Source organism: Manis javanica, chromosome 2 (assembly GCF_040802235.1).
Source record: "Manis javanica isolate MJ-LG chromosome 2, MJ_LKY, whole genome shotgun sequence".
NCBI lineage: Eukaryota > Metazoa > Chordata > Mammalia > Pholidota > Manidae > Manis > Manis javanica.
In genome coordinates this window covers 121,551,239-121,578,133 of record NC_133157.1, presented here as the reverse complement: position 1 = coordinate 121,578,133, position 26,895 = coordinate 121,551,239, and the positions used below count along the sequence as shown (strand labels likewise).

General features: G+C 43.6%; 1 protein-coding gene across 12 annotated transcripts in view; it reads right to left on the bottom strand.

The window, feature by feature from the left end:
- FRMD4A (FERM domain containing 4A) overlaps positions 1-26,895 on the bottom strand; it is a 560,227-nt gene that overhangs the window by 70,650 nt on the left and 462,682 nt on the right. For 11 of the 12 annotated variants that reach the window (XM_073229260.1, XM_073229261.1, XM_073229258.1 and 8 more), the window contains exons 6-11: positions 24,935-24,991; positions 23,973-23,995; positions 13,473-13,556; positions 8,653-8,718; positions 8,323-8,380; positions 6,088-6,174 (exon numbers count right to left, since the gene is read on the bottom strand). In XM_073229260.1, the coding sequence (XP_073085361.1) occupies positions 6,088-6,174; positions 8,323-8,380; positions 8,653-8,718; positions 13,473-13,556; positions 23,973-23,995; positions 24,935-24,991 (375 nt within the window). Of the gene's footprint in view, positions 1-6,087; positions 6,175-8,322; positions 8,381-8,652; positions 8,719-13,472; positions 13,557-15,676; positions 15,696-23,972; positions 23,996-24,934; positions 24,992-26,895 lie in introns of those variants that run through there. The other variant, XM_073229264.1, reaches the window with a different exon arrangement.

Genomic DNA, 26,895 nt, shown 5'->3' with positions numbered 1-26,895 from the left:
TGCTCTTCGTGGCAATCTTGCCTCTCGTGTTCAGTATAAGAGAGACTGGAATGATATTTGCTGTCAAGGGCACCAGCACTTTTATCTTGGGCAACAGGAAACACTTTGAAATATAAACATATTCAAGGTGGAGAAAATTAGATTATTTCTCATATTTTACAGTCTCCATTTAACAGACATAAAAAGACAGGAGCAGAGAGGTTAGGTACTTTATCACAGCTTTTTGAGTACACTGGTAGCAAGTGAGTCAACAGCACCAAAGTTCCTCTTTGTTTGAGATTTTGAGATTTGCTTGGGGCTTCTGAATGGATATGGAGGCTGTTGGCTTACAGAATATCATTTTTTAAGGTGTAACTGTTCTAGGAAGGAATTTGATTTTAACTTAGACTGAAATGTCTTCACAACAAAACAAAAAATAGATGGTATAGAAAGTTCCTTGTTCCCTGTCAGCAGAGCAGCAGTCCTGAAAGTTTACAGCCCGTATCCGAATCACCTTGAGGGCTCATGAAAACACAGGTTGCCGAGTTCCATGCTCTGAGTTTCTGAGTCTGTAAGTCTCGGGTGTAAGTCCTGCGGTTCGCACGTCGAACAGGGCCCAGGTGACGTCATCTGCTGCTGGTCCAGGGGCTGCACCCTGAGAACTGTAGGCGCTGTTCACCAGCCTCTCCCTCCAAAACCGAAAGGGTATGCTCTCTCCAGGAATTGCCCTCATCTGCAGAGAGCCATTTGCCCAAGGTCACGCCCCTTCCCTGCAGGTCACCCGCATCTAATGAAGAAGGCTGGTGTGGGGGATGAGGCTCCGCCCCCAGTTGCAGCCTGGTTTTGCTGGCTTGGCCCAGTTTCAGCGCTCTGCTCAAGGTGCCAGAAAGCTCAGCTTCCTCACCTCTCCCCAGAGCACTTCCTGATACACTTTCTGCATGTGAACCCACCTCAGACTTGGCTTCCCAGGGAGCCGATGTGCAACACGTTCCAAAGTACAGCTACTTAGCTGTCACCTCTGTGCACAGACCCCTGCTGACCACCCCGCCCATTCTTCCTTACTCTGGTTTGCCTTTGTACAATTGAATACTCTGACATAGACACTACAGATTTCCTTGTTATTGTTTGACCATCTTCCCCACTAGACTGTAAGCTCTGAGAAGGCAGGGACCCCTCTCTTTGTTTACTGTGACATCTGCAGGGCCTAAAGCAGGGCCTGGCACACAATAGGCGCATGGTATTTCTCATATGGGGACCATTTCCCTGAAGAGGGCTTCCTGTCCAACACCTCTACTGAAGCTCCACAGCTCTAGCTCAGTGCTTTCAGGTGACTGCAGTTCCGTATAGGAGAGACTGGGGTCTCTCTTCCAAAGACAGAAATTGGCCAAGCCTAATGGTGTTTTGAGGAGAAGATGTTCAGTATTGGTGCTTCGAAAAGGCCCAACTCCATTTCCTTGGAATACAATTGCTTTTTTCCTTTATTGGAGAGTTATTTTAAGACTGTAGACTCTGGTACCTCTGTGCTCCTTACTTCCCCATCTCATTATCCCTTGGCAGGCCTGTTTCTCAGCTTTGAGGCAGGTTCCCTTGGTGACCCATGGCCAGGGCCTGTCACCTACAGGCACTGAACCTTTCCAGCTCTGCACAGCACTGAGTGAGATCTGGGAACTGACAGGGGGCAAGTGGAGGAAGCCCTTTGATCCAACACTGGGCAAGAGCAAAGGCTGCAAAATGCCAAGAACGCTAAATGCAGTAAGTGGAGTTTTTCCTCCCTGGAGTGCATAACATGTGGTTTCCAAGGGGAAAACAGATACTGGGTATGAGGGAGGCACCTACCCAGGGCCAGCCAAGGCAGAGGATTCAGCACTGAAAACGAGTCAAGTGCATCGAAACAGAAGCTAGAAAATAAGTCAGCAGTGAACTTACTGGAGAGCTTATCACAGTGAATAATTTAAGCAGGCAAGCTCCGCTGGGAGTCAGTTCACAGTCAATGGAATAGTTCCTGTAAATATGATTTTCTCTTCCTGTCTTATCATCTCATACAGTTCAAAAATCTTTACTAATCTGGGGGAGGTGACAGTAATGCATCAATTCCCTGAGCTAATACCCCCACTTCCGAAATCCTCTTGGGAACCACAGGAAGCTACACTGGCTGCTCAGGGATGGGGGCAGACCATTTACTCTGGTTCCTTCTCCTGGTGTCCCAGAGGGGACTCCTAATAGTGCTTCTAAGTGTACATAAAAGCGCCCCTAATTGCATATCAGATAAATAAGTAAATGCTGTCTGCTGGATATGTAACAAGGACTGGCATTGCCATTCTTCCCCAATGGAGAGATGTCATTGAATATGGGCTGGTGAGTGGGGTGCAGCTATAAATGATGATTTACAGATATTGAACATTCCTTTTAGGGAGGTTTTTGGAGTCATGAGTTTCATGCTATTCGTTCTGATGCTCACAGTCTCAGACAGAGCCTGTAGATCTTTAACTCTCCAAGAGCCCCCATCGGAAGGCATTTTCTGTTGTAGTGTATAATGGCTCCTGACAATCAAATGGATGGTCTGTCCACAGGTCTGAGGAGTGGGACCTACAGGGGTAGGACAGATAAGACAGCCTAATGCAGCACTGGTGGGAGGAGCCCCCAGCGTGGGGGAGCCTAGTCTCCAACGCCCTTGGTCCTGATATTCCAGGACAGGGCAGACTGTCTCAGAGATAGGAGCTTTTGGACTTTCTCAGGCTTTGATCTAAGGAATGCAAGGTCCTCCTCTGAAAGAGGGAGACCTTTGTGACAGATTTTGTCCAGCCTTCTATGTATCTCAGCCCCATGGGCCCCTGGTTCTGTGAGTTAGTGAACAATGCCTCTCCAATACATATCATTTAATTTCATTCAAATGTTCTCGGGGAAGAAAGAGGAAGGACTCTTGCTTGCACCTCTATCCCTGCCTGAAGCTGATGAGACAGCCCATCCTCAGCACATCACAAAGCTGGTCACTTGACACAGCAGGAACTGATTCGCTTCTGATGGTTTAGGTCTCTTTACTTGGCTGTAATGCAAACTAAGAGGAAGCTTCAGGTTTACTGCAAATGCCTAAATGTTAATCTGACAATGTTTCATTATTCCCTGAAGCCAACAGGACTGAAACTTGTGAAACAAAGGACCTCTTACTTCGGAGACACTCCACTTTTGCACACTGCATACACATGCTATGATGCAATTTCCTAACTAGGAGAAAATTGGGCAAAATAATCTATGTAGTGCAAGGTCTTTTTTGACCACTGTGACCCTCTTTCCACTTCTCTCACCATTGCTAAACCAAGACAGTTAGACATGGAGACCCTACCATTCGCATACTGATACTATGTTCACAACTGTGCAGAAACACTATCAAACCATAGCCATGTGAAAGAAGTGAGGCGAGGCGAGCTGTGAGCTGAGAAAACCGACAGGAATGTTCCAAAGTGTTCTACAGTATTTTAGTAGGAACAAGAGTGCAGAAGTGGGGAGGCAAGCAAGGCATGAAGGGGAAAAATAGAAGGATTTATTGAGAGTTAATAGGGGGATTTATTAGCTTATAGAAAATTCTACAACCTACACCTCCCATATTTTTGGGGTTCTGCCTGATCTTTTTAAAAGAACTCATATATGCAAGCAAGGGCCAATATTCTGGGGTGTGTGGATGTATTGTAGATTACAATTTCTTTAAATCTTATTTGTGGATTTTTCGGGCTTTTGGGGGAGCGATTCTTCTGCACAGGCAGTTTCAAAATATTTCTGAAGTTGGCCTTGAAATTCTGAACATACACAAAAGCCAAATTGCTGTCTTCGGGCGTCCCCACATGTTAACTGTTCCCAACATGTGTGCCCTAAAGGCAAAGGAGCTGTTTTTTTCCTGACAAACATCAACAGCTTGCATTCTTGGCTGTGCTTCTACAGGCCAGAACCCATTTTTTTAAAAGGTCCAGGTAGCAGATAGGGGTGTGTGATTAGGAGGGTGCTAAGATATTTTCTGTTGCACCTGTAAGGTCCCCATGCTTTACTCCATACCTTCCAAAGCCACCAGAGCTTCAGAGTTAGGATTAAACAATTTAGGGTAGATTCTGCGACCAGAATGGCAAAGTGCACCTCAACCAGGAACTTGGGACAAGGTATGGCCCTGCCTGTTTCTGGAGCAGCTACTCTTCACTACCCCCACTTTTTTTTTGGTGGGTCATATGGAAACACCTGAGTGGATTCTTCTCGGAGGTACTGTGCTCCCAGGCTGTGTTCATGGTTTGCTGATACATAGCAGAGGATGCCTCTAGGCCCTGTACAGGATAGGCAACAGGCTTACCCCGGCCTCTGCCTCTACTTGAATGTTGGCTCTTAGTTTGTGGTGCCGTGTGACAGAGCTGCCGTAACTGGGCCAGAGTGTCAGGGGGCCTCAGCGTGGGCTCCAGGTACAGTGTTGTTGCAGAAAGGCCTCCAGGTGCACAGAACTGGGTGCTCCTCCCAGTTTCCTGAGCGTTGCTGGGGGCCTGCAGTGGCAGGGCTCTGCCTGGCTGTCGGTCAGTAGGGTGTGGGGACACCCCAGCTCTCCTGTGCAAAGGCACAGCCAGACAAGCCTGCTGAGCCCAGCTGACCCTCCCGAGCCGGAGCATGGAAAGGAGGCACAGATGGCCGTGGTGGTGGCCCTAAAGTCCAGCCACGCACGGGAATTGACCGTGAGGCTTTCTAGACAGTCAGTGGCTGTTCAGAGCTGTGTCAGAGGTGGGGAAGAGTGGAATGGGGGAGACTGGAATCTCTCCATTCAAACACTTTCGTGTGAATTTCTGAGGGAGTAAAGAGAAAACATAAGAGGAAGAAAGCACAGAAAGTTACAAAGGCTGTATGGGTAAGAGGTGGAGGGAAACAGGAAGAAAGATACAAGTGTGGAAGAAGTATGTGACCAAGAAAACAGAGGGAAAAATTCTGCAGGGTCCAATTCATGTCTTGCAGCATATAATGGAAACTAGAGGGGTTTCTGAGAGGACCACAAAACAACATGCCCCAGACGGCCTGCTTCCTCCTGAATTGTTCTTAACGAAGAATCCATCCAGCATTTGTTCAAGACCTTTTTTTTTTTAGAACTTAACTGACTTACTGATCCATTGAGTGAAAATTCTCTCCAACACTGGGCCACTTTTTCTATCATTTTAATAAAGAGCTGGCTAAGGGAGTAGGTGAACTGGATAGAACACAATAAGCTCAGGTATGTAGTGTGGCTTCCAGTCCCATTCACGGATAAAGAAGCTTGGAGAGCAATCGGGAATGATGAAACAGACCAATATTGCTTTCTCTCTCTGAAAGCAAGTGTGGTTTTGATAGACTTTTAATATGTATTTTAGGGTTTGAACTGCATACTGTCACTCCATTATTCTCTGCCAGAGGATCTGAATGACAGCTCTTGCCCAGAGATATTTTTCCATTATAATTTTTCAATTTGTTCTGGTCTTAAAAATGTGTGTAAATGAAAACAGAGAAAATTCAAGCACTGTGCCCCCTTCAAACGTTCTGTTTTGTGTTTACAATGACTCTGCAGTTCCCTCTCTGCTTCCCTTTCTTTTTGGCACATCACCTTATTTTTTCCAGATTTCTGATCACTTCTAACATACCATAAAATATTTACCAAATTGGCAGGAAGGCTTCTTACTCTTCTGTATTTTCTACTTCTTTCTGACCTATAATCCCTTCTTTTAGCTTCTCCAGTCCAAGGAAAAAAAAAAAAAACCTTTGGGAAAACCCAGCTTAGCCTTAGGATTCAAGAGCGACGGCCCCTCACCTTCCCTGGTGCGCAGCCTGCCAAGGATATTAAGAAACAGGATAGTCCCTCAAGCCCTTTGCTCATCTGCATGGGGAACGCTAAGCCAGGCTCCTTACCTTAAATAATTATAACAGCTTAGGTTTCCTTAGTGACAGGGGAAAAAAAATATTTATCCAGAGAACTCAGCCTGGATTACTGCAGAGCAATTTGTATACACTCACATTAGCAGGGGGTTGGTGAGCCCAGAGCCCTTAGGCTGCATGGTATAACATTTTTGCTCAATTCCATCAATCTGAGAGCCATATGTCCAAAAAGGAGAGCACACTTACCTTCCTTGGCTTCACTTTATCGTGGTAGTCATACTGGAAGATTCCTTTGTAGCTCAGTCCCAGCCACCATGGTATCCCCTGCTTGTCCTAGGACATCAGAAGGAGTATGGGTAAGTAAGGGGCTGGGAAGATAATACAAACCCAGAGGCGATCTCCTCATTTCTCTGAAGATAAAGGAAAATGCAAATTCCTTGCAAAGGATGGTGCCCACCTCTCTGCTTTTTACCTTAACATGTGCCCCATCATCAAAGAGTGCTCAGTTATGTGAGTAGGTGACATGGACAGTGCCCTAGGCTGGGGCCCGGCTCTGTTCCTAACCACGGCACAGCCATGGTCCGGCCTCCTTCATGAGTTAGTAGTGAAGGTCCTTTCTCTGTTCTCCTAAGACTTTAGGTTTCTGATGTTGGGCCCCTCACCCCACAAGGGAAAAATCTGAGAGATGCTGAGCATTCTAATAAAACCTTCTAATAAAAGCCTTCTGAGTAGAGAACTGTAATCAACTATCAGAGCTAAAAAGGAGCATAGAACTATAGAATGCGACTCCTCTAAAAAACTGTTCTTAAAGATTTTATTGTTTTAGAGTACTTCTAGGTTCACAGCAAAATTGAGAGGAATGTACTGAGATTTCCCACTGGCCCCACCCCTACACATGCACAGCCCCATCACCAACATCCCCCACCAGAAGGGGGTTTGTTACAAGCAGTGGACCTATACTGCTACGTCATCATTACTCAGTCCCTGGTTTAAATGGGGGTCACTAGTGGTGCTGGAAAAAAGTGTAATGACACGTATCCACCATTACAGTATCACACAGAACAGTTTCGCTGCCCTAAAAATCTGTGTTCTAACTGTTCATCCTTCCCATTGTCTCCCAACTCCCAGAAACCAGTTTTGCCTTTTCCAGAAGGTCACAGAGTTGGGATCATACAGTATGAAGCCTTTCAGATGGGCTTCTTTCACTTGTGATACACTTTAAGACTCTTCTAATTCAAAAGTCAAAGAAATACAGGCAAAGGGTCAGTCCCACTCTACTCGGCAGGCCAGTGGCAATACAGGGCAGGCAGGCTGCTCACCAGGCTGTCCTGCTCACCTTCAGAGTGGCAGGCTGGACTGTGTGACTCATGCAGTTGGACAGAGTAGCAAAATCAAAGCCTAGACATTCTGGGACTGAGTTAGAAACACCAAGTCTGTTTATTCCTTTAACAGAGATCTTTGCCCCTGGATTGTAGGCCATAAATCTTATATTCAAGTGGGATGACTCCACTGTTAAATAAAGCTCCCAAATGCTAGGAGTTGACAGTGGGCGTATCAAGCAGCCTTTACCTGGATTTGTCCTAACTGCCATGTCTATGAACAACCTAGTACATCCCATTGTAGATGTCTTGAAAACTCAAAATTGGTTTTGTGGTTTTCAAATATTTATGGGGCATGAGTTATTTCAAGGCAAGCACAAGACAAAGGGCAAAAGAAACATTTTGAATTTTTAGAAAAGTTTTAGGGCATATAATTTCTTAAAAAATTTTTTTTTAAAGGCATAAGGCCGCTGTCTCTGCCAAGTGCCCATACACTGCAACAGTTTCAGAGAATGAAATGGGAGAAGACCCCATGCTGCAGCGACCTTAGATGGACCATAGACTCTGGAATCATGAAATCCAAGGCCACCAAACAAGGGGTGTTGATGCAGTTGGTTTAGGCTTGCTTGGACTCACGTGTTCTTTCTCCAAACACGTAGGGGAGCAACTACTTTTGCCTGGGGATTCCAAGGGCCAAACACACATGTTCCTGGCACTTTGAAAATCATAAGATCTGCTTCTGGTCTGTAAGAATTGCAAAAGAGCATGTTTCTACAGTTTTCTTGGAAGGCACAGAGCATATGTATCAGAGGTTGTCTTGCTGTTAGGCTCTTGGGCCGACAAACTCTAGGGCTGATGAAGAAATGGAACACAGGTTTAAGCAAGTAGAAGACTAGATAAAGTCTCATCTCAAAGATTTCTGATCAATCTGTCTCATTGGTCTTCCAGTATCTAGAAAGCTTTTGTGGGCAGAGTTGGGAAGGTACATTTCTTAATCTCTAGTTTAATTATGAGTGATGGAGGTGACATCAAACTAGAACAAACAGCAAATCATCATCCCTACCAGTCCCCACCAAACTCTTCAGTATGATTAAAAGAAAAAAAAGAGAAGTGTTTTTTTTAGGGCAGGTCTGGCAACCTTCCACCAAATGAGTTCACTTACCTTCACTGCGTAATAGTGAACCCCATAGGTTGGAAGAGACTCCACGATGCTCATGTAGCTGGGAAGACACCACACACAGACACACACACACACACAGACACAGACACAGACACACACACACACACACACACAAGGGTTATTCAGAACTGGTATCATATATATATTTGTGTGTGTATGTGCATGATAAAGTTCTCAGAATGATTATTTACTTGAAAATTAAATTGAACCTTCTCCCCCTGGAGATATGCCTTTCCAAAGCAGAAATGAACAGACCTGCCACATGCTATGAGAATGCACATGAACCCTCCCCTCCTGGGAGGTGCCACTTACTTTACAATTGCTTGACCTCTGGTCTGGCCATTCAGTTTCTTGTAGTGCTCAATGACTCGGTCCTCACTAGGATTACAAGAAAGGGGTGCTGTTAGGACAGTCCCAGGCCAAGAGCCGAGCGCTCTGCTACTGGAGATAGTTCTTCTGAGCAACCTCTTGAGATGCTCCTAGGAACCAACAGCTCCTGGAAAGTGATCTGCACTGAAGCGGCTAGTCTCAACTAGCCTGTGAGATGCCCTGGGCTAAGGATTTACTAAAAAATTCTGCAGCATTCTCTTTATCTTGGACTTACAATCAGATTAGAAAAAAAAGACTAGAGTCCAGGTTTGGGGGTCAGCTCCTTGTAAAAAGTGATACCATGAAAAGGTGAACAGGCATCTCCATGGGGAGGGACAGGGAATGGGGCAGAAAGAGAACTGAATGGCTAGTCCTTCCAGTCCCCCTCATCTCCCAAATCCTGTCTGTACAGGGCCTGACATGGAGGGCAGGTGCTGACCCCAAAAGAACACCTATGGCCTACTTACCCTGAGTTAGTTTTCAGGGTTGAGGGTTTCCAAGGGGGTTGGGAAAGTTCTGGAATTTGGGTCTGGTTAACAGAAACCACAAGGAAATAAAAGGCTCAGAGGAATATGCCAGTTACCCAAAGGGAGATGGGAATTCCCTCTCTCCTTAGGTCTTAATTCTAAATCAAGAGATTTGCTCCAACAGCAAGCCAAGCCCTTCTCTGTCACGGCAGAGGGCTGAGGGGCCTCCCTGAGAAGTAAGCCTGGTGGCTGGTGGGCAGGAGCAGAGGCTGCTTCCCGCTGCCTTGGCGAGCGCTGAGCCGGCCTTGGGAGTCTCAGGGAGGTACATCCACCTGCCGAGGAGCCATATTCAAGGCCTTGGCCCCAGGACGGCCACACTACCTGGGAACCTTATTTCTCACTTTCTTGCCCTCCCCCTCCTCACCATGAGCCAGGACTCCACAATGGGGGGCGATGCCAGGGACAGACCCTGAAGACCTCCCTGGTTGGCCTTTATGATCTATTACTGATTTACATTCCAGAACTGATCTAAAACCCTTCTGCCCACCTTTCTTTCAGCTAGGGCATTTCTGGGGGTAACATGTTCTATATGTTCATTACCTCTTACCCTGGGTAATTTATTGATCTGCCAATTACTACCTTAATCTTCCATGACCAAGTCTTCATTTTGTTAGTCTGAAATTTGGTGTATGTGAGGTTGTCTGGCTCTTCACAAGAGAGTGTCCACAATTCACCAATACCCAGAACAGAAGTGGCCAGCCCCGAGGGGCCTTTCTCTGGTCGGAGAGTCACCTCTGTAGTCGCCCTCTACTAAGGAAGGGCAGGCGCAGACACACTCTCCTCAGCTCGGCTCCACAGTCTTGGGGGCTCTGCTTCAGGGGTGGTGGAGCCCCCTCCAGACACAATGCTGCAAGAGCGCCCTCCTCAGGGAGGACCCTGGCCGCACCACAACTTTCGAGTTGGGTCAGGATGTCCAGGGTTGCTCTGCCAGCTTCCTCCCCATCCACCCTGGCTCACTCGTGTGATGGCAGGTTTTCTACCACACCACTCAACACTTTGTGAGTCCATTCCTAGCCCCAGAGTCAAGCAGCTCAGTGTAGATACAAGCCTATTCCCTTCACAGCTCTGGGAGAGGATCCCGGGCTGAGGCGGGGAAAGGAAAATCAGTAGTGTGCTGTAGCTGTGAACACAAGCAAGACTCAGGAAAAACAACGAACGTTCAGCTGTTCAGCTGTTTACCAACTCAATGGCCTGAGCACTGGGTCCTGCCCCGCCTCTGATGCTGCAGGCATCTTGTCACCCCCACCTGCGTGTATCTCCTGCTGTCTGAGGCCAGCTGTGAGGCAGTGTCTCCGCAGTCTCCCCACCCCGCAGGCCCGCAGTGGGATGGCACACCACCTGATGGAGAACCCACTGGCCCATGCCCTGCTCCTGCCTCTCTGCTGGAGTTCACAGATGGCTGCAGTGCACTGAGCTTGGCAGACAGTTTGGCACCCACCCCAGGTTTATGGCAGGGACTCAGAGCGTAACTATTAGCGATGTACCAGCTAGAGTAAGTGGTATCCCAAAACACTATCTGGAGGACACAGTGCTACATGAAGAAAAAGACAGATGACTAAACCTGACGGTGCCTAGCCTTGGCGTTAAGTTACATCATCTCTGCAGACAAGGGGTCCAGGAAATGGGTGGTGATGTAAGAGGACTCCAGGTGACGGGACAAGGTCCCCTGCTTCGGAGGAGCTGTGGTGCCAGCGATTCTAGAGTGAAGGCAGAGGCGTCCGCCCTGTGTGGCTATTAGGGTGGGCCAGCACCTGCAAGCTAGACTTCAGGAGAATCCAGGTCAGGGCCCTGCTCTTGCCTTGTTCTATAGCCCTAGGCACAGGATTGTAACTTTCTGCCTCCCACGCTGCCCCTGAGAGAGATCACGTGGAGTGAGAAGTCCAAGCTTGCCTAAGTGCTTGGGAAAATCAGCCGGAAGGATTATTGCATGATTACTCAGCATTATTATGAATCATTAGCTACTTTCTAACTGCATTATGTGACTTCTGACTTCCTCTCTTGGATCACAGTCTGAATCAAGTTGGTTTGGTTAATTACATTTTACAAATGGGAAATCAAGGCAGCAGAGAAGCAACTCAAGCTTCCTGGACTGTCATTACCTTGCAGTTCAGAGCCAGCTAGGATTCTAAACCTCACTGCTTTCTTTGCTCACTAAGCTCTAATGCCTTCCCTGATTTGTGCAGATGGGCTCCCTATGGCTTATTTTAGAGTACTGAGGATGCATCCTTCGCTCAGGAATGATCAGGGCAACTTGAGGCTGTGGCAACTCAAAGAAGAGGGAGTGAAGGTCTCCTCTGCCAACACAGGGTCTGGTTCATGCTGCAGATGAGCCACGGCTCTGAGGCAGAGGTAACCCTGAACACATTTGGTCTGCTAGCTCTTGTGCCAGTCTATGAAGCATAAACGGCAATTATCCCTTTCCCGGCATCTTTGCTTTACAGAAATCCAAATAAGTAGAATACTAAAGCCAACCACAACTAGCCAACCATAATGAAATGAGGTGAGAAGGAGCATTTGTTTGCTTGCTTGTCTGCCGCAATCCATCATCAGAATGGTCCATGCCACTGGCCTGTTTATAGATATGCTGGGCTGTGGAGCCTCAGGGCATCTGCTCGAAAATAGCCCTCTCCTGGTCCTGCCATCTCTCCATGCATTTGTACAGGGTCTAAATGAGGCCCAGGAAAGTGCTGGCCTGGTCACAGAGATGCAGGCGAGAGAGCTGTAGATGTGGATGAACATGAAGATGTTCACACTAACAAAAGAGAAAGTGGGAACATGAAGGAAGGAGCTTCTGTATTAGTAATAACATGTGAGCAGAGAGCACGTGGACACAATGAAAGGAAAATCCAGAGAGACAGGGAGGGAAAGAGAAGCCCTGAAATGAGCGTAGGGTATAGAAATGTTTAGAAATGAATGAATGAGGAGGTAACCGGGATGGATTAGGCTAAAAGCAACTGAGTCCAGACAACCTAACAACACCACAGCCGCTCTGGCCAACACATCCCCGCGTGTAGGAACTTCTGACCTCGAGAGTGACATTCTTGTGTCTCTAGCTCCTTCACCACTGGCTTCCTGAAAATGAGTGGCAGGGATGATGTAGAAGATGAGGTCCAGGGAGCATAAGGAGTCAGGGAGCAGGCAATAGAGTTCCATGAACAAGGGGCCGGGTGCTCCCAGGTTGGGAGATCGGAAGCTGACACATGTAAGTCCCTGCAGCTGAAGCAGATTTTGTCTCTGGAGGGGCAGATTATAATGACTAAAGCCACTGTTTACCAGTATTTATGTTCCCCAAGGATGAGTGGCAACAAAATAGCTCCGAGAGATGAGATGGGGGTGTGAGCACATGGAAGGGCAGGATGCAGCTTCTCAATGCAGCCCAGCTGCCCTGTGCCCTGGTCTCCTGGGGAGAAATTATTTCTCTGACAGCCATCTGGATGACTGAACCACTAGTTTGGTGATTGCAGAAGTGTCCAGGCCAGATGAGGTGGTAATCCATGAATTTTATAAACATACTACAGAAGTGCTTAAAAGAACCACATGTTACAGTTTATTGGGACTGACTTGTTCTGCGATTTTTGTTTTTACAAAAGCAATTGCAGTGCTTTTTGTCAAGGAATACAAGAACATATCAGGGAAGCCACATTCTGCTTTTCAAAGGACAATGGTCAGGGCTTGTGAGCCCAGCAGTATTTCAGCACATACCCAGGAATGCAAGCCCTGCTCAATTGGGACCAGAACCACAATCTGGGAATCTTTCACACCCCTGATTCACTTAGAATGAGTAATTTAGGGCCCGACAGATGAACTACGGCTTAATGTTACATGGCAGCTAAATCAGGGGATATGGGACATTGTGGGACAATCAAAGAATCAATCTCTCTCTCCTGCAAAGAAAAAACCCCTGCAGTTCACCCACTTCTCAAAACCTCACACATCCTGTCATCAAATGACAAGGATTCCAAAATGAAACTCTAGCAGCACATGAAAGGCTGTCCAAGGAGGCAAAGCATCTAAAGTGAAATTCTAGAAGGGTATTTTTTTAATAAGAAAGAAAGAAAATAGAAAAAGGAGGTCTCTCACATACTGCATCATTTAAATAAAGGTGGAAAAAACGGTTTCACCAAGACTCAAGCCACGTCTACAATTTGGGGTTGCTCTCCTATTGGGGTCCAGGCTGACCCTGCAGTAGTCGGAGCGTCCAACTCATGCCCAGCTGCAGAGAAGGGCGCCGCTTACCAGTAGGCCAGGGAAGGGTGCTCCTTCAGGGCTTGAGTGGGAAGCGCCGGCAGCTTCTTCAAGTCACTCCTCACCATGTCGTTGCTGAAAGACAGAACGCCAAGAAGTGTGCTCACCCTCCTTGAAAGGCCCTGGGTGACACGAGCGGACCCAGTGGCCTCACCAGGAGACCCCACATCTGCTCCCTTTTAACGAAGAGCTGTAGGAGGAGGGAGTGCTCTCTTGGTATTTATTTAATGTAGAGGAGAAAGAATACGCAACAAGCAGAGCTGCCACCGTCTCCTCTGGTGCAGGGCTGCTGAGCAGAGCACCTTCTCAGCCTGCACTGCCTCCAGGTGGAGAGGGCCACAGCACCCCGGGGGAGAACCAGGAGGGGCTCCTTGGCCCTGTGTGGGTTGTGGGGCTGGGAATGAGCCCCACTCTTCCCTGAGGGCTGGTTCTCCCGCTCCACAGAGCGCCAACTTTCTCTGCTTGCATTGACCACACACTGGAGACTGTTTTCCAAAATATGACAAGTAAATACTGCTTTGCCAAGGCTGGAAATGACTTAGAAAGTGTGAAGGGGGTCCTCTGGTATAACAGAGGCCTCTTCCCTACAGATGCACCTGTTCTCGGGTATGGCAGACGCCTTACATGCCCTGGTTTTACCCAGGGTTCTGCAGATGCTTGCTGCCCCTCCAGATACTTGGCTGACCCGCATCCCTGCAGGGCCAGGACACCTGGGTGTTAGCACCCACACCTTACCTCTGGAGACAGTGGCATCTGCTTTGGGATGGTGCTGATATTAAAGGGTCTCACAGCCCCTGATGGGGTGCAGGGGCTGCTCCCGGAGTGTGCCTTGCAGCCATAGTTCTAACCTAGGCTGTGGGAGCAGCTTCTGTGTCGCTCATACAAAGCAAGGCAAACACTGGCCACCAGGGCCCTGGGCAGTGACATCTAAAAAGCAATGAGATAGGAGCTCATAAATACGAAGTGAGGAAGGAACCCCAGTCACAGATGGGTAGGTCCTGAGGGTTCCAAACCCCCAAGCTGCTGACTGGAGGGTGTGCCCTCCATGAGTGGCCACCCAGCCAGCAACGCTGCTAAGAGCCACGGCTCAGCAGCCACCCTTTGGAATACCAAGTGCCACTGGGCAAAACCACTCCAGTACTTTAAGGGTATTTATGTGGTGACAAAGCAACACATGGGTGACACTGTAGCTGCTCCCAGAATGGGTATTTTTCAAGCAAACTTAGAAACAGTGGCAGTGATGTTTGCAAATCCTGGCTTTGAGCAACCAACCAGAAGGAAAAGCTCACCTGGTTACTGTCTGAATCAATAAACCCAAGTACTTGAACTATTATCATCTAAGTGGTATAGCAAGGATTTATTGATTAATAATCAATCAGAAAGCTGAAGGTATTATGGAACCCCTGCTATATGGAAAGTAGCATGAAAAAGAAGCCATAGTCCTCATCCTAAAGTGCTCAGTTTAGTGAGGGGGGTGAAAGGTGCGAATAAAAAGATGACTGACCATATGGACCATGGTTGATCACATTGATTCAAACAACAAATTCAAAAGTTCATTGGAAAGAAGGCCCCTGTGGGCTCTGGGTTGGGAGCAGGCATTGGGGCAGGCCTTACGTAGAGAAAAGGATTCGCTCCTCAGTGGAATACAGCGGAGTATGAGGGCCATGTAATTTGAACCAAAGAGATCAACTGGAGTGTGTGGTATTAAGGGCCAATAAGGCTAAATAAAAGGCAGATTAAGCACAGAATTCTGAGGACCTTCAATGCCAAGCTGATGGAATTCAAATCTATCCACTAGGCAGTGGTCAGCCGCTGGAGGTTTTCAAACACGTTAGTTCCTGGTGTTCAGGAAAATTCAATTCCTAAGTAAGGTTTGGAATTTCTACTCAAATGCTATTGAGGCATAGCTGAAGCAAACACCCAGTTCATCAAAGACTCCAGAGCCCACAACGATGAAGTTCTGGAACTCATGTCCCCTGTTTACCTTCAAGCTCCCTGAGAATGGGATTCGACTCAGTGATTCATCAGTTACATGGAGCAGGTCCTTATGGAGAGGCGCTTCTGGGTTGCGCTGCTGGGAAACCCTGAGAAAGGTGATTAACCGGGAGCCGGAGTTTGTGTTTACTCCCACACATCACATGGACGGTATATTTGGGGAAGGAAGGAGCTAAAGGATGAAGGATCGTTTTACCTACCAAATACTAGTTTGTTGGCAAACACGTTTCCCTAATGACAGACACAGGTTTGGCTTCCTTGCTGGAGCTTGCAGTGGCTTCTTCAGCTCTTCTACAGGGCGAGGTTACACAGACAAATACAATAAGAAATCACCAAGGCGTGAAGCCCGTCCAAATCCATTATATCCTGGAAGGGATCCATGGCTATTAATCCTTCCCAAAGGACAACTATGTAGAAATGTTCTATTTGCCTTTCTGCTGTCTGTAAACATCTGCACTAGCTCAGAGGGGGCCAGCCCTGTCAAATGATCTGGACAAACTCTGTGCTACAAATCAGGAAACTGTCTTAATGGGAGACCTGGTCACTCTGCCCCCAGAGCCTTGTGAACCTAAAACCTAATGAGTGTGCTAGAAGTTCCCAGCCTCCTCCCTCAGGCCATTCAGGCCTTTCCCCCAGAGCTCAGAGTACCTGATAAATACCAACTTATAAGATACCCTAAAACAGGTCATGTTCCAACAATGGTCATGTTCCACTTTTAGAAAAAGAAAAAAGGTCTCTTGGAGAGTTATTTGCTAAACTGAGAATAAACCCCAAATCCTCTTACTTGTAATATTAAGCAGATTTTATTCAAAATTTTTAGGTGGTTATTAATACTGCCAACAAAAATGTCATCCTTGAATGCTGTGTTGGTCTTTGATTCAGGTTTTTTGTTCTGTTTTGTTTTTTTGGAGATGCTGTATCTTTCTTCTACTGCTCATCAAACATGGGAGGTTTGAATGATCTACCCTGGAAAACTAAGATTTCTACCAATACATCAACAAATCAGAAATTTGCCACCAATAACAACAAATTAAACCCACACACCATAAAATGAAAAAAGCAAAAATTAAAATTTGATAGGATTAAGCAAAATCCGTAATACGTTGGCTTTCTTTCATTTAAAGAAACAAGGAAATGCTTTCTCATATTTCCCCTGGGCCATATGAGATGTCCACAATTTGTAAGAGAAAGCTGGGACACACAGAGTACCCTTAGTGTGAAAGTTTCTTCCTGAAATCAGTTGTTTTGATGTGCTCGGGTATTGAAACAACAGAGCACTGACCCCAGGAGGATGTACTAGTGTAACAGAAAGGACAATCCTGAAATACAAAGCAAGTGTCCTATTATTTCCTCTGTATTTTCTGAGCATATCATGAAGTTAAAGTTCTCCAGCAGAGGGATTTCATAAGTAAAAATATTCTCATTACCTACAACTACAGGTCCTCATTGCCCAGAACTCTAAAATCTGAAAAGCTCTAAGAAACAATTGTTTCTTAACCCATTTGGTGGCAAGTCCAACCTTTATCCAGAAGGCAATGTTTGATCTGTCTCTGTCCTACCTGGTGTAAATATCCATGTTTGGATGGAGTATTCTACAAACTGGGTTCTATCCTCTGCCCCAGTGTAGAGGCCTGAACTACCACTCTAAAAGCCACAAATTTCTGAATTTAGAAACACTGGGACTTTAAAGCTTCAGAGACGCATTGTGGGTCTATATTACTTCATTCAATGGTACAATAAATCTAGAAAACTGAGAGAGATTAATAAAGTTGTAGGGTTTTTTTCCCTTCACTTATCTTTAAAAACCATGCAGGAAACAATTTCTCTCCTTTCTTTTTCCTTCCTCTTTTTTTGTGAATCAAGTTAAAGTTCAGGTTACAATAAAGAAAATGAGGACCTTGCCTGTCTCCTCTGGATCATGTTCTGTCTTTCACAGGTGGCTAGGGGTGTTGTCTGCAAAGCTTCTCTGGCCATTGTGTGACCATTTAATGTGGACACAGGGAAGCATGTGGGCACCCTCTTGAGATTTTTCCAGCACGGGATTCTGGGCATGGCTCATGGGTACATATACCACCCCTAATTTTACCTTCCATGTGGTAAAATTCTGTGTCTTTATTTCTGATTCTAACTGCTAATTTATCTAAGTAAAGATTTCTTTCATGCTTAGTGAGTTTGGTTTCCTAGGCTGACACAAAAAGTTCCGTGAATTTCTAACACAGCTGTAAACTTGTGAAACTCTAAACAAGTTAAAAAAATGTTTAAGTCTAGAATTTAAGACAATACTTTTCCTCAAATAGCATAAGAAGAAGCAACTGATTCATTTTCTACATCACTCTTTAGAGTGGGAATCTTAATTCTGAAAAACTGACAGTGTGGCAGCCATGAACCTTTTTGCTATTCATGAGGTCAACTCAAAATATGATATAGATATTAAATGCATGCTTAACAAAAGAGACTAGCTGTCATAATACAAAATTCCAGCCTTACTTTGATCTAAACAGTTCTCACAGGATTTGAAGAATATCATCCTGCAAAACACCCTATATGAAAACTTTTCTATGCTCAGAAAATGTGAATTACTCACTTGAAAGCTCAGTAAAATGGACTTCTGTGAACAAAACAAAGCTTGCTATAGCAATTTATAACCTTTCCACTTGAACATTTTGTTTCAAATTTTCAGATTCTGTTCCTTTCAAAAGGTCTTGCTGGTGTGAAAGATTCCAGCTGCTTCTCCCTCAAAGTTCATTTTTAAATCATAGGAAAACAACACACACCCCTTTCTCTCTTTTTTCCTTGGTAAAATAATATATGAGAATTATACAAATTTGAGTTCTTCCCATAGGAACTCCTCTTTGGGCTGAAGATGTGTTTCAAGCTTAACAAATGACTTTTTTTCTAGGAAATTTCGGTAGGGAAATCTGCAACTTTGGGTAGTAAAGATACTATTAGGTTATTGTATTCCAAATGTAACTATTCCAAACACAACTGTCTGGGTTTACTAATTATCTGAAAGTCTCCACAAATTCATTTCTCTTAGTGTATGATTAGTGCCAGCTGTTTTCTTTCAAGAGGCCAATTAAAAATTTGTAGGAAAATACACCCCAAATAATCAAATGCTCCAACAATGATTTAAAACTGTGCTTGCTTTGCATTATAGTAGTAAAACCACTTATGTAAGTACAAAATAATAATTATTAGTAGACTTGGAATTGTGATTTATATACCTCTGCTTTAGATTAATCAACTTTCAATGCTGGGCAAGAAAATAATGTCAACTTTTTAGAGATAGCAATCTATGCAAATGTTTATGTTACTATAAAAATCTTTCAGAAGAAATTAGCTCTTTGTCTTCTTTTCCTGTTGATCTTCTAAAATTTTTCATTTAACCTATGACTGTCTACAAGGCATTGTCTAGTTTGCAAAAAAGGCCTATAAACCCAGAATTTTCAGATACCAGTATACCAAGTGTCATTTATGTCAATTTGCAAATGCTCTTTTTTAAAAGGCAAAAGAGCAAAAAATCAAGAGGGCACATTTTTTTTGTTTTGGTCACAGAATTTTCATTTTATCTTTCCAGACTAGTGAACACATGTTCCCATGCTTTACAGAAGATAAAATACTAAATAGTCTTTACTTTTTTTTTTTTTGCTTCTAAACCACTCTCCTCAAGACCTAACAATACAGTCTGTGGAGGTTAAAGGGATTTTACAGTACAAATAAATATTCCAACTCCTTTTCTGAAATGGAAGTGAAAAATCAATTTCCCTTGTTAGTGATGGATTGTTACTCATTTCTATTGATTGACTAATGCATTGCTCTACTTCTAAAAGCATCATCTCACCATGATTATGATTTTAAGAGACAGAATGAAAAACCTGCACGTTGATAAATCAGAGACAAACAGTAAACTTTCTAACCAACCACTGAACTCTGATAAGTTGATATGCTCTCACTGGGACCAGCAATTAACTTTGTACAGATGTCATATAAACTGACCTCCAAGTACAGTCACAGTTTTAGTCCTTTTTCTTTAGTTGCTGTGTGTATTTGGAGTAGACAGCCTGCACATGTAGGGTGCCCCTCCGCTGCCTCTCATGCATATTAGGCTTTGCTGAACAGGTGAGCAAAATGTGCCACATGGATCTTTACATAGCATTGCCTAATATCAGTCTTTCTTAGGTGCAGTTTGCTTACTGGTCCTCATAAATCTCATGCTGGTAGGATCCTGTTTTAATTATTAGTATTAGTACATCCAGTACTCTGTAACAAAGATATTTCCAGGTCCCTGCAGACAGCCCAGAGTAACAGAGCTTTCCTAACCTGGTTTCAGTAAATCTTGTTAACAAAAAATCCCCTTTTTTTTTACTGGTCCCTGTTAATATATGGATGATTCTTTATTTATATCAAAGGTAACGTGATTTGAGCATTTATTTTTGCTGTTCAGCATAAAGTATTTTTTAATCAATTTGCCAATTTGGCAAAATGCTGTTTAAAATGATTTTTTTTCCTTTTTCTTTGGTGGCACACTTTTGGGAATATCAGAAGGCCTGACAGAACATGAAAAATGAGGTGATTCTCAAAATCAGGGTTAGGAGATTGGCCACTATGGTTTTCAGTTAAGATCCTCTTAGAGAAAAACACAAAAAATCAAGTTCTTGTAGGTAATATCTCACCTATTACAGCGTAGCAATAAGTCTTCTACTACATTAAATTAGCATGTAACTGTACATTAGGATGTCCTATTCAGTTGATTAGAGGTGTTCCCTGCAACGACCTTCTTAAGGAGAAGATTATTTTTCTACAATAACCCAATATTTTTTTCTTTAATTTTTAAAATAAGAAATGTCAGTGCTCAGCACTCAAAGCATTGCAGTGTTTGTAATACATAAAGTACACATAAATCATAGAAAATGTGTTAGCCGACTAATGTTCAGGAGCAATTATTAAATGAGAACTTTAATTTTCTAATCTGTGTAGACAGTTCTCAACCTTGTCTTTGCCTGTGTAGCTGCCATGGTTAACGGCTCTCAGGCTATTCAATTGTTTTAAGGAGAAATGCCAACTCTACTGATTTCCTGACTGCTGATAGTCATTTGTTTTTTTTACATACATATACATGAGGAAGTGAAATAAGATTACTACATGCTGTGCTAAGGAAAATAACACCAGTGAGAACATATTATTTTTAGATAAGACTATTTCCTAAACCTTTAATGGTATCTTACAAATTTGTCTACTCTATGATAGAAGACCAACATGTAAGACATATATTCCTTCTTATCGTGGACAATACTTCTTATCTATCTATACCTCAGTCATTTTCTGTCAGCAACATTGGACCCAAAATTTCATTGTGAAGTTCAGTAAGACAAGGAAGTGAGCCTTTTCATTAACTGGAAAGAAAAGGGAGTTATGTAAGACTAAGCCTTCAGGGGTCTGCTGAGCAAAGAGTCCAAAAGAAGAAAGAGAAAAGCTTGCAAGTTTCTAAGAGAGAGCAGCTAGGATTCTGGGTTGTCTTGATTGAGTTCTCCTTCTGGTAAAGTATTTCAGTACTTGGACTTCTCCTTTTTGTAAAAATAACCCTTTGCCTTTCTTACTTCAAGGAAATTGCTCCCATAATTTGCAGTTTTTTAACAGTCATCCTACATAAATGTAATCTGAATAAATTCATAGAAATGTAAATATATAGAATAACAACATCCTGGGCAAAATGGCCTTTTGGAAAGTTATAAATTCAGGCCCCCCAGCTATGTAAGAGTTGTTCTGCCTTTTTTGTGCAACCATTAGTTTAAAAGGTAACACTATCCTCTAGATTCAGGAATATCTTAGAATCCAGCCCCTGGACCATGTGGTATAGAAAAGCCTTCCCCAGTGTTCTGTGTTTTCTAAGCTGACATCTCATTTTATTGATGTTTTTCAGGAAAATGTATTCTATTTACAGGGCAGGTATACAAGTCAAAGCCACTCAGTTAAATACAACTGAGATTGTACAGTCCTGCATTAATTATTAACAGAGCAAAACCAACTTCCTGTAATATTAAATTATGATCATGGAACATCTAAACTGTCTCAGGTCCAGCCACCATACCGAATGTGGCCAGCTTTAATGTTGGGATTTTTCAGGACGTAGCTGGGGAAGAGGCACAAACCAGGACTTTAGAATTAGTTCTCTCATTCCCAAACTCCAGGCCACTCAAGAAGACTAACTCTGGGCCTGCTACAGACAGTAGGTGTTTATCGAGGAATCCCACGCCACAGATCACCTCCACCTTCCGTGATGTGCATTTTAAGCTGGGGGATAAACTGACCTTTTCGGTGAGGTGTCTGACCTCTCCCTCCCCTGGCAGCTATTTCTCTCCCAGACAGCTGCTGTTACAAACAAACTGGGAGGCAGCACTTTGACAAATGAGGCTAAAGCAGGATCCTTTGTTTCTCTGAAGCCAACATGCTGGCATTCCACAGGCTCATTAGGGGGGCATGAATTACTGCCATGCCAGGTCTCTACTTCCTCTCCCCGGAATCCCTGTGGCCACACGTTCCCATGGTCTGTGGGGCCAGATTACGCTGTCTGCAGTTCACATTCCATCCTGTCAGCATACTCTCAAAAATACATAATATTTACAGCAGAGTTCAGAGCTAGTGAAAGGGGGAAAAAGTATCTTCAGAGCAAGTAGGCCAGACAATGGAATCTGCTGGATATGTGGCTGTTGAATCATTTTTCACGGGACTCCAGAAATCTTTGTAATCATATGAGCCGGCACTTATCAAAAGCCCCAAATTCCAGTGCTAAATGAAGGGCATAAAAGGTAACACATAAAACACATAACAAAGCATAGTTTCTGTATCCTGAAAATGTTTCATTCAACAAATTCAGTGAGTGGTTACTGGCCACCTACAATGTTCAAGGTCTCCTGCTAAGGCTATAAAAAAGCCTTAGTCAGAAAAATTGGACTATTTCTGGTTTACAGCAAGAACTAAATAAAAGGGGTCTGGAGGTCTTCTTATGCAAATATTTAAGCTGAGCTAAAGGGACCAATTTTAGAATCAGGGGTGAGCACATTACAAGCCCCTAGCCAGATCCACCCCCCTACTTGCTTTTATATGATCCATGAGGTAACAATGGCTTTTACATTTTTAAATGGTTGGGGGAAAAAAACCAAAAGAAGAATGTTTCATGACAGATGATAATGTATATGAAATTCACATTTCCAAATCTATAAATAAAGTTTTATTAGAACACTGCCACACTCATTCACTCACTTTTGTCTATGGCTGCTTTTGCACTAACAAAGGGAGAGTTGAGTAACTGCAACAGAGACTGTATAGCCTGCAAACCCAAAGATAAAGCTGTCTGGCACTATACAGAAAATATTTGTTAACCTTTATTTTAGATCATAAAATAATTTTTTGTATGTTTGTGGAGATACCTGACTGAGACTCTACACCTCAGGCTCTGTTAGAGAGCACAGCAAACTCAAAGAGAGCAGCTAAGTCCTGGGGAGCCAGTCAGCATGAACCTGACAGAACTGGACAAGGACACACAGGCGGCCAGCCGATGTAGTTTAGTATCTTCAGACCAAATTACCCAAAGCATGAGAAAATATACAACTTCCTTCATGGAGTGGAGGGGTGATTTGTGTTTCCTTTCAATACCAACTTTGCTAATTTCCCATCAGTGGGCCAAAATCCTACGCCCTGCTGCTGTTGTTTGCACACGTGGTTTGGTCTTCTTGTCTCTAACCTTGATTCTGAAGAGTGGGTTATCTTGACCTTCCCTCAGGAGAGTTCAGCAAGACAGACTCCCAGAGATAGTGCCTGTCTGAGCAGACAGTCCTGACGGTGGGTGACTGTAACCCCCAATTCTCTGAAGGCTCTAGTAATGACCATGAACTTTCAGCCATGCTGGGCAACTTGCTGTGTTTAATGAAATGAATGAGAAGACTGCAATTTGCTGTTCTCCAGAGTGACTGAAGCGGGACACAGAGTTCCCAGTGGCTAAGTGTGTTTATGTCCTCTCCAAGGTAATACTCGGAGAAAGAAGGAAAGCTGAAGGGGGATGTTTATGTGGTATTACTTCCCTGAAAGAAACCTCCTTACAGGATAGCACCTTATCCCGAGGGTTGGGGACGAACACTGAGAGGAAGGAAAGATGTCCACTTGTGCAATGTCATCTGCAGCCAGGGCCACCCTATAGAGGTGATTCAAGGTTCCACACAGGCACTCGGGCATCCTGACAAACCTCACAGAATGGCCATGCGTGACATTGGGTTCTAATCTCAGCCTTTTAGTAACCTCCAGGCTTTCCACTTTGTATAGAACATACCCTGCTTCTATTACTGTTTTCTCTGCCTGTTTGACAGGTTCAGAGTTAGATCTCATCATTAGGACATAATATTAATAAACCGCCCTCCTACAAAGGATTTATTGAAAGAAACTATTAATAGAAATGTAACAGAATACATTATTAAGCAAAAAAAAAAAAAAGTGTGAACTTACCTAGAAAAATCTCCTTTTGCCTCCTGTAGAAGAAAAAATTCAGCATCAGTGAAACATTTAAACCCACTGTTACAGACTTTAACATACATTCTGTGGTCAGGACAGCGCCTCTCCTGAATAAGTTCCATTTACTACTGTTATCATCCTATCGGCTACTGGAATATAATTAGGAAAGGATGCATGCATTTGTCACATGAATATGAGATACTAGATTAAACTTTAAAATGTTACATATAAAGAAAATGATTCATAGTGTCAATGCAAGCCTCTGACTCTAGCCATGGTCTACCTTCTTCTAGTTTAAAGGTGGTGCTGAATCTGAATATGTATTTGGGTAGAACTGCCTGTCTTGTGTTACTTGTCGTTCTGTCTTGTACTGTGGGCCATCTCCCGATTACACTAAAGACTTTTGCAGGCAGCAACCATGGGACCTTTAGTGAATCTAGAATAATGCCTAAACACAGTAGTTGTTCAGTAAATCTCCGTTGAAGGGATACACTAAATAACATCATTTCAATGTATCTTGCCAGTGTTACTAATATTGCTACTGTTGCTAATATTCAGTAATATCTACTTTTCATGCAAGCTAAAGGTCTTTTCCTTGTCTTTCCAGGGGGCATGAAGTGATTCTCTTGTAAACTGATTATGGCTATTTGCTTAGCTTTGTCCAAAGTGGGTCCACACCTGAAAAAAATGGGGTTACTGAGTGAGCCGTTTACCCCAGGCTCAGATTTCACACACAACCTTCCCTTTCAGAGAAATGTGGTCTCAAACCTTTGCAGGACCAGAAGCTCCTATTTACTACTAAGGTGCAGAGCCCCCAGTAGCCCTTTCCTGTTTGTGGCTAAAAATAATTAAGATGATGAACAGCAAGCGGATATGGCAGCTTATTGTGCGTACTCCTATTCCTCTTTCTCCGGTGTATGGCCCTGGGATACACAGATGAGCAGAGACCAACTTACCTGTAAGATATAGGAGGCTAATTCAAACACCACTTCACTGTCGACATCAATCAGCTCCTGAAAGGAAAAACCAACAAAGAAGTTCACTTTGGTGCTTGAACTACAACCTCTCCTGGTTTTTGAAAAAAAAAAAATCTAATATATACATACTTCAACATGAATACAATTCATATCTCATTTCTAAACAGCTTTATTGAGGTATAATCGAAACCAAAACAACTCTACATTTACTGTATACGATTTGATGAGTTTGGACATAGCATATGCCTGTAATACCATCAGCACATTCAAGGTCATAAACATATCCGTCACCTCCAAAAGTTTCCTTGAGTCCCTTGTGTGTGTGTGTGTGCACATGTGTATGTGTTAAAAACACCTGGCATGAGATCTACCCTCTTAACAAATTCTTAGTGAACAACACTATTGTTACATATGGTCCAGAGCTTAAAGACAAATGGGAACTCATGGTGCATCAGCATGTGTGATAAACAAATTGACACTGTACTTCTGTTGCCAAACTTAAGGACAAATGTCCATTGCTTTTCTCTCCCTAACATCAATAGATCCTATGGTGAGAGACTGGACCACAGAAAGTCAGAGCTGGAGCAGACTTACACACCCTGCTTTGACTGAGAACAGAAATCCAAATGTCAGGGGACTCTCCCAAAGTCACAAGACCTGAATGACAGTGATAGGGCCGGAAACAATCCCCCAACGTCTTGTCTAGCATATGACCTCCCTAAGGATGTGGATTCCCCCTAACCAATAAGGACTCAGGAGATACAACTTCATTCCTGTCAGAATCACTATTATCAACAAGACAAGAAATAACAAGTGTCGGGGAGGATGTGGAGAAAAGGGAGCCTTCCTACGCTGTTGGCGGGAAGGCAAATTGATGCACCCAACATGGAAAATAGCATGCAGGCTCTTCAAAAAATTAAACAAAGAAATACCATATGATCCAGCAATTCCACTTTTGGGTTTTTATCTGAAGAAAATGAAAACACCAACTCAAAAGATAAACATACCATGTTCCCTGCAGCATTATTTATGATAGTCAAGAAATGGAAACAACCTAAGTGTCCACTGATGGATGAATGGATAAAAAAAAATCTATGCCTGTATCTAAGGGAATATATATAATGAAATTATACACACACACATATAAAAAAGAATATTATTCAGCCATAAAAAGAAGAAAATCTGTGATACTTGAGGGCATTACTAAGTGAAATAAGTCAGAGAAAGACAAATACCAGATGACTTCACTTATATGTGGAATCCAATAAAATTCTCACAGATACAGAGAACAGATTGGTTGCTAGAGGTAGGGGGTAGGGAGTGGGGAAAATGGGTGAGGGGGTCACAAGTTATAAACAAGTCCTGGGGATATAACATACAGTGTGGTGACTATAGTTAACAGTAGTGTATATTTGAAAGTTGCTAAAAGAGTAGATCTTAAAAGTTCTCATCATTAGAGAAACACTTTGTAACCATGTGTGGTGATAGCTGTTAGTTAGACTTAATTGTGGTGACCATTTTACAATATATACAAATACTGAATCATTATGTTGTATACCTGAAGCTAATTTAATATTTTATATCAGTTCCATACCAATTAAAAAAATTAGTTTCAGCCAACATATTCTCAGAACCACATCTACCAACAAGTTGGCTAAAACAAGAGTATTAGACTAAACTAAAACAAGAGTATAAGCTAAACTCTGATTGGTGGATTTTCTAATTAATTTTTTATGTGTGTGGTCCAGAATTGGACCCTGGAATTTAAACCAATGCACTCAAGCAAGACTGTATCTTTGGAGGGAGAGGTATTATTCTGGCTCTTTTGGGTTTAGGAATTTCAAAGATGGATAATAATGTTTGCTATGGAACCATCTTAGAAGTGTGGGCTAAGAGAACTAAGGAGACAACACGGAAGAGTCAGGGACAGTAACTCTTCA